Source organism: Gavialis gangeticus, unplaced genomic scaffold, assembly GCF_001723915.1.
Source record: "Gavialis gangeticus isolate Ggan-Ray unplaced genomic scaffold, GavGan_comp1, whole genome shotgun sequence".
In the NCBI taxonomy this organism is placed as follows: domain Eukaryota; kingdom Metazoa; phylum Chordata; order Crocodylia; family Gavialidae; genus Gavialis; species Gavialis gangeticus.
Window position 1 is genome coordinate 7,349,458 of NW_017729019.1, and position 7,321 is coordinate 7,356,778.

Sequence of the window (7,321 nt, forward strand, 5' to 3'; positions counted from 1 at the left end):
TTTACCAAGGGCTCTTTCCCTGATATAAAGAAGCATTGACTGACCTTGCACTAAGGTCAATCACTTTGTGATTTGTGATTGACAAATGGTGCTTTATGACTTTAACGGTGCTTTCTTGCATACTGGCTTTTACTTGAGTCTTCCTGCCTAGAGCAGGGGGCTGGACCGGACGACCTGCAAGGTCCTTTCCAGCCCCGTACAATCTATGAATCAGCTTCTCTCAGTTACTGTCGTCACTCTGTAATCTCCTTGGCAAAATAAAAAAAAAGAGGAGGAAGCAGAAGAGGCAGGAAGCGATGCTGGCTGTTGCAGAGGGAGATTTCTACCCTCTACTTTAATTGTTGCCTGGTAATGTGCTTCTTTGCCACAGTGCGGGATAACAAAGAAGAGCATCTAAATCCTGAGGACAAGAACGTAGAGGACGGGTCGTTTGACTACAGGTATGTTTCTACTTGGCATGTGTATTCACTCAGTCACTTCTATCCCATCACCCACCCCCTGCTCACCTTGAGTCTCCCCTTCCTTCTTCCCCCCTGTTCCCTCCACGTAACCACTGCCACGGCGCCACACTCTCTCATGAACTGTTTTCCACCTTCCTTCTCCTCCTCCTGCCTCCCGCTCTCTGCAAGTTCTTTACAAAAAGAGATGCCTTAAAAACCTGGAAAAGCAACCAGCCCAGGATGGCTGCTCCTCCTCTGGGGCGTTCAGACTGCTCTGACAAGCACATGGGACAAGATAGCTCCCATGGGGAGGAAGCCCACTTCAAACACGTATGCACACAGAATCAGGAGATTCTCACACAGGCCAAGGGGATTTCATTAACCACGTAATGCTGGGGCTCGGCCTCCTCCGTGGTGTTGATGCACTGTCCAGACCAAGAAATCTTCAGCAACTGCCCAGACCTGTGCAGTATACTCTGTCTTAGGAGCCAAGTCCCCGCAGGGCCCAGGCCTCTCTCTAGAGGAGCTTCAACAAAGCCCCTTGAAACGTGCCTATCATAACCTTGGTGCAGCCTAGCAAGCCCTCTGCTCAGGGAGCTGTGACCTCCCCACCTCCCATCAGACTAAATGGCATCCTTTAAAGAACAGCAGCCACTTCTCCTCCCAGCCCCTCTGGTCATTTGAAGAGGGAGCAAGTATTTTCTGTGCCTGTTTGCGTGTAATCCTGTGTTCATGGCTCTGCATTTGCTTCTTCATTGCACACAAGGAATGGGAACAGGTAACGTTGCCAGATCTTGTTGCATTTTCCTGCATTGCGTTAATAGCTGGGAATTACAGTGCGCCTGCTCCACTGAGCATCCGGGGCTTGCTTTTATATCAGTGTCCTTTTCCTTACAAGAATTACAGTAAAACTTTCCAAGCCCAAGATAGTCAGTGGGAGTCTTTCCACTGACTTCAGTGGGTTTTGGATTAGGCCCTATACCATTACCCCGTATTCCCAGCCTTAAAAAGTGAAGTACCCGAGAGGGGAAGAATTTATTTAAAATGCAGAGTAACACCAGGGTAGAAAGCTGCAAAGACTGTACCGTACAGGACTTCGGAACAAATCCTGTATGTAAATCTCGCCACATACGGATATACAAATAAGAGGCAGAATAATTGGGTTCTTCAGCATAGTCACAGTGTTATCATTAGTAGCAAGTTGCTACAGTAATTACTTTCCAGTGGTGGCTGTTTTTCTCCAAAGGATGTCATATGACCATAGCTGTTTAGTGTCCTGCATGGCATGTGAAAAGACACAGAATAGACACGAACCCCAGCCAAAGCAAAATACTAATATGCTGCAGAGCCAGAAGACCAAAGACTCCTTCCTCCCCCATCCCCTCACTTCCTGCATGTCTAGATTGTAGATTTAGATCTCCGATGCCAAAACCAGAACATCAGTTTGCACCAACTGTTATGCAGCCACAATAGACTGTGCGCCCTATACCTGAATGTTCATTTTGCAACAGCAGTCTGCTCTCTGCATGCCTGCACTCTGACACCAAACCCATCCATCAAGCACAAGCTGCTGAGGTTTTGGCAAGATAATTAAATGGAAGGGACTCGCTTTGTCTGTCTCCTTTTGCCACTATCCAGAAGTCAACCCAACTGACTTGGGGAACGCAGCAGGACTGGAACGCATTATGGAGCATTAGGCAGCAGGCGGCCAGATTGAAGTGATTTGCTCAGGGAGGTTGGTTTGCTAGTGGGAAATCTGTATTTTGATAGTACCTCTGAAAAAAGCAATTGCAATTGCTTCTTTAATACATTTTTGTGTGACCCAGCAGCAGCCTGGGGCCCAGCGCCCCATGCTCCTGACCACAAGTGGAGAACAGCAGAAGAAGCCAGCCTTTACTGGTTCTTTGCCAGGTCTTACCGTCTGTCCAGTGCATGGGCAGGACAGGATTCAGAACCAAGTCATCAGTTTGTGATTTAGCGGCAGGTTTGAGCCTCCACTCCCATGCTCCTGCCTCAAGTCACAGCAGGTTCAGGTCTGGCATTTGGATATTTCAGACAGCTGTATGGTCTGTGCAGAGCTGTCAGAGCCCTTTGGCACTCTGCTAGAGCAAGGGGTGGTCACAGCATGAAGCCAACATTTCCATTCCTTCCTCTGCCACAGTGGTTGCAAAGCAGGTCTCTGGCCATATCCACACTGCAGACCTACTGTGTCGTGCAGCAGCACCTTCCAGACATACTGGGCAGATCTGTTCATGCTACCTCCTGAACCAGAACTGGTTTCATAACTTTCATAGGATACTATGCCTGGGCTCCTTAGCAGTGCTGGGAGTCTGAGCTTATTAGTGTAAGTACAGTGACACTGGGTCTGGTTCAGGCAGTGTGCATGGTGCAACATGGCATTTGAGAGCTCAGCTGCTGGCCGTGGCAAGTTTGTGGCATGGACGTGCCTTTTGTGAAAGCACGTCTGACACTAATGAACGCTGTTTAAAATGCAGTTATTGACTGGGAGAGGAAACGAGGCCCCTCAGCTTGGCTGCCATTCTGCAGCAAAGTGAACTGCCCTCTAATGCTCCATGCGTTACCCCAGCACTGTCCAGCAGACGTGATGACTGTCAAGACAGCAGGAAGGGATGCAATAGAGCTCCTCTCAGACACTAAAGGACACCCAAAGAGCTTGCCACTTACATGCAGAGGTCAGAGGGAGGGAGCCAGTAGACACCTTAGATACTCCAAGGAATCACCAGGATTTGTGATGGTTAGGAAGCTCCTCCTGTTTGTGTTGGTTGGTTGGTGCATGTGTGCGCTCTGCCTTACTGGAAATGGAAGGGTTCCCTATCCTTACATAGACCCTAGCGGCAAGAAAAACCTCTGTGGGTAGCAGAGGTTTACTTCCCCCCAATATAAAGTGAGGAGTACTCCATTAGTCCAGCTTCTGAAGGCAGGTGCTATTCAATGTAGGAGTGTCAGTGTCTGGTCTTGGAGCAGTACTGCATTTGGCTAGAGATGCTAGTGAGAATAGCACTTTGGAAACGCAAGATAGTATTCTTAGCAAAGTATCAACTAAGCAGCGCAGACACGATAGCATCACCTTTTGGCTAGGGCAGCATACGTGTACTTTCGCCTGGGGACAGGCCCCAGCGTCCCAAGTTTACAGGGAGAAGTAGGGAAGCAAGGCATCCTTTGAACAGGCAGAGAAAGGTGAACTTGAAGAACTGGTGTGACCTGCAGATGATTAAGATTCAAAATGATTGCAATAGACTGAAGGAAAGTAACAATTAGCATTTAAAGGGAGGCCAGGGTTCGAGCTGATGTGAGCTCTTCATTAGTTTCCCTCCCCACCTCCACATAGCATGTCTGATATGCTCTCATCATAGCCTCACGTCCTTAATGCCCTGTGCATGCAACTTTCAAATCTCTGCAGCCTGTAATTAAGAGATAGTGTCACATCTTTCTGTTCCACTAACAGAATAATGGTTTCCCTGTGCGGAGGCTAAGCTGAGAAGCTTTATTTTCAAAGTGGGAGACCATTATCCTTGAAAAACTCGTTCTGTGCCAGTGACTGTGCCTCATTATACCAAATGATTAAAATGGAGTTTAGAGTTATAAAGATGGGGGCTGGGGGGGGAGGCACTGACTGCATAATTCAGGGCACTGGGATGAGGTGTTGAAGCATCGGCCTTTAGGGCTCCAACAGACGTTACCATCCAATTGCTGTTCAGCAACCTGCATGAAATAAGTCCAGTGGGTCTCAGGTCAGGTCCCAGTGGAGGGGTATCCATTTTGTAGCTGGTACCAGTTGACCCCGTTGACCATGTTGGTAGAGACCAAGGACTAAATGGGCCCTAGCAGCAGAGCTCTGAGGTACTGCGAGGAGCATGTGGTCTCCAGCCCTCTGGATAGCCAGCTTCAGGCTGCCAGTGCCCCACTTTGCCCCCAACAATGAACCCAAGTAAAAACCCAAAGAGGGGAAGGGGAGGAAAGAGCAGGAGACCCACTAGGCCAGCCCTCAGTCCTCTTCTTCTGGATGTCACTGCCAAGCAGTGACTGCTGCCCTACGGCACAGTTTCCAACGGGCTCCAGGAACCAGCACTCATTTCAGTGATGTGCCTGTGAATAACCTGCTTTTCTGGTTGCTCAGTACTAACTTGGTGGGGAGGGAGGTGGGAAAGGGAAAGCCACTGAGCTTCACCCAGCTGGAAGCAGGAGGGGCTGAGGCTGATTTCATTTGGTATAAAGAGGCAAATAGCACCTTGAGGAATGCAGTGGTTTTGAGCCCTGCCCCTTTAAATGCATACCTCATCATATCTCTCTCTGATCAGGCTCTTTCTGCTTCTCTCTGTTTTATTCCCATTCTTTCTCCTCCTTTTCACCTTGTCTATCCACATGGACCATGAAGGTCTCTTGAAAGGTAGGACCGTGTGCTGCCAGAAGTCCGGCACATTCAGCTTTTTCTTCTAGCAGTTCGTTTCTTTCATAGCTGAAATACCCCTTTGCCCTCACCCTCCCCTGCTGCCACCTAATGTATTAATTAAGGCTCATCTCCCCCACGCAGAGTTTTCAGGTACTCTGTGTCCAGCGAGTTGCCTTCTGCTTGAAAGCGTTCAAAAGGGGCTGGGGCGCTAATCAGAACCAGTAAGACTCAAAGGGCCCAACGTGCAGCTTAGGCTTGCGTGACTACTGCTTATTCATGCAATGAGTCCCGCTAACTTCATTGGGCGCCGTTGCACAATTAAGGATTGTTCACCTGGCTAAGCCGCAGATTGCGTTCTCCAAGCGACTCACATTCCCAGGTCAGCCGCTCTGATCATGTGCCTGGAGGGCATTGAACACAGGCTGTCTGCCTACACCCCGTGCAGAGCGGCTGAGCGAGTGAAGGCAACAACCAAGCACAGATGTTAAGGCCCTGAGAGATCAGTCATGTGTATGTATTAAAGCCCAACCTCCCTCTGAAAGACCCATGCAACTCTGGGCCACAGTTCCCAAAAGGGTCTGACCTGGATGCTCTCGTTTTCTAATGCACACGTCAAAAACCGTGACAAATCCATTTTAACAGAACTACCGCGTCCACATGCTGATGACTATATGCTTCACCTTCTTAATGTACTAACCAGACAAATAGTATTGGAGAGAGGTAAAACCAGGGGGAGGTCTGGAAAGCTTCTGCGCCCTGGTGTTTGGCAATGCAAGCCCCACATTAGGAAAAGCTTGAATACAGATTGTTTCGTCTGAACCCAGTGCAAGTAAGTGGTTCTGGTTTTTGCCACTCTCTACTTTCCATTATTAGGCTTTCTAACTGGCAGCACTGCTTACAGACTTAAATCCTTTTCAGAGGGGCTGCTTATGATGCTAACGTGTTAATTCTTATCATGATGCCAAGTTAACACAAGGCCTCAAACATTGGTTCTGTTTTATTACTCAATTTGCAAAGTGCTGATATAAGGTAACGTGATGCAAAACTGCAGAATGGGCTGTGGGATTTCAAATCCCTCCCACGTTATGGAGAGCTGAAGCCATTACCTAAATGGCTTGGGATGGATTGAATGACCTAAGGGAGGTCATTCCTATCACTGAGCAGTCCTAAGCACTAAAGGACAAATTGTAATCATTAGTGTCCACAATGAGCGTGTGTTTCCGAGGGTGGAAGTTGACTGTCAAATACTACAACCCACATCTAAATTCTAGGGAACAAGAACGAGAAGAAAAAGTGCCTGAAATGATTCATGTCCTATCTTTGTACTGACATGAGTTGCTTTGCTCTGGTGATGGCTACAGGACATTGCAGAAGAGCCATGGAACAGCTGAGTTGTAATGTTTCAAGGAAGAAAGATGCATTGCTTCCACTGGGCATACAATACCGTAAACATCATGTCTTAGGCCACCATGTCCTTGTGCTGAAACACTCCTTTTAATGAGCCATCCACATGCAGAGAAAGCAAAAAGAAATTGCTTTGGTCTATTAAAGGTTGAATCCTTTATTGAACCAGTGATTCAGCAAAAGGGACTTTGGACCATGTCTTTTCTTACTGTGTTTAAGAATAATGCATGAAAATTATGCAGCCAGGCCAAAAGGTAGAGAGAATAATTTTTCAAGCAAATAATTCTGAGTTGGATGAGTCCTCAGCTGAAAAGATAACGTGAAAAGAAGTATTTAATAATACATTTAGAAGTGGCGTACAATTTGCCTGCCGGATTAAACAGGTGATTACACATTGCCAACAGATATGATAAATGCCTGTTTCACAGATGGCAGTCTATTCCCAGGTGGTGTTATCTACGGGTTTGGAGACAAGTCCTTACCACGTGGGAAAATGCAAAGGTTTCCCAGATTTTTTGCTCGCAGGTTCTTAAACTGCTTTCTTATGGGTCATTTAAAAAAAAAACAAACCCCTGTATAATGGCTTTGTTCATTCTTTCTGAATGAAACATTTCCCACACACGAAGCAGCAAGGTGTTTAGGGTGAAGAGTCAAACCACCCTCAAACAGATCAGTTTAGATACTTAGAAATGAACGCGAAGGGGAAGATTTCCACAAGTGCTAGGAGATGCACAGAACTTGGTTTCCTGCACAAACTTAACAAAGCGCTGCCAGGGAGATTATCTCCACGTGCATGTGGCTCTTTAAAAACAACTGATCAGGATTTGTGTAAGAAAAAGCAGAAATAAAACTGAGTAGCGACCAAAGTGGAGCTGGCCAGGTCCTTCCAAGGCTGACTGAAATACAAAGAAGAGAGAGGGTAGACAGTAAGCAGCAGAGGATACTGGCAGTGATCGTCCAGTTTAGTTTGTCTAAGCATGATCTGTGACATAGGTAAGAACATTTGTTTTCCTAAGGACAAAAATAGGCTGGGTTATGAACCAAAAAAAAAAAAAAAAATAAAGTG

General features: G+C 47.1%; 1 protein-coding gene across 21 annotated transcripts in view; it reads left to right on the plus strand.

The window, feature by feature from the left end:
* Positions 1–7,321, plus strand: part of NFASC (neurofascin) — a 107,927-nt gene that overhangs the window by 98,073 nt on the left and 2,533 nt on the right. For 13 of the 21 annotated variants that reach the window (XM_019513943.1, XM_019513951.1, XM_019513955.1 and 10 more), the window contains 2 exons: positions 371–440; positions 4,837–4,848. In XM_019513943.1, coding sequence (XP_019369488.1) covers positions 371–440; positions 4,837–4,848 — 82 coding nt within the window. The remainder of the gene's footprint in view (positions 1–370; positions 441–4,836; positions 4,849–7,321) is intronic. The other 8 variants (XM_019513944.1, XM_019513954.1, XM_019513961.1 and 5 more) reach the window with 1 other exon arrangement.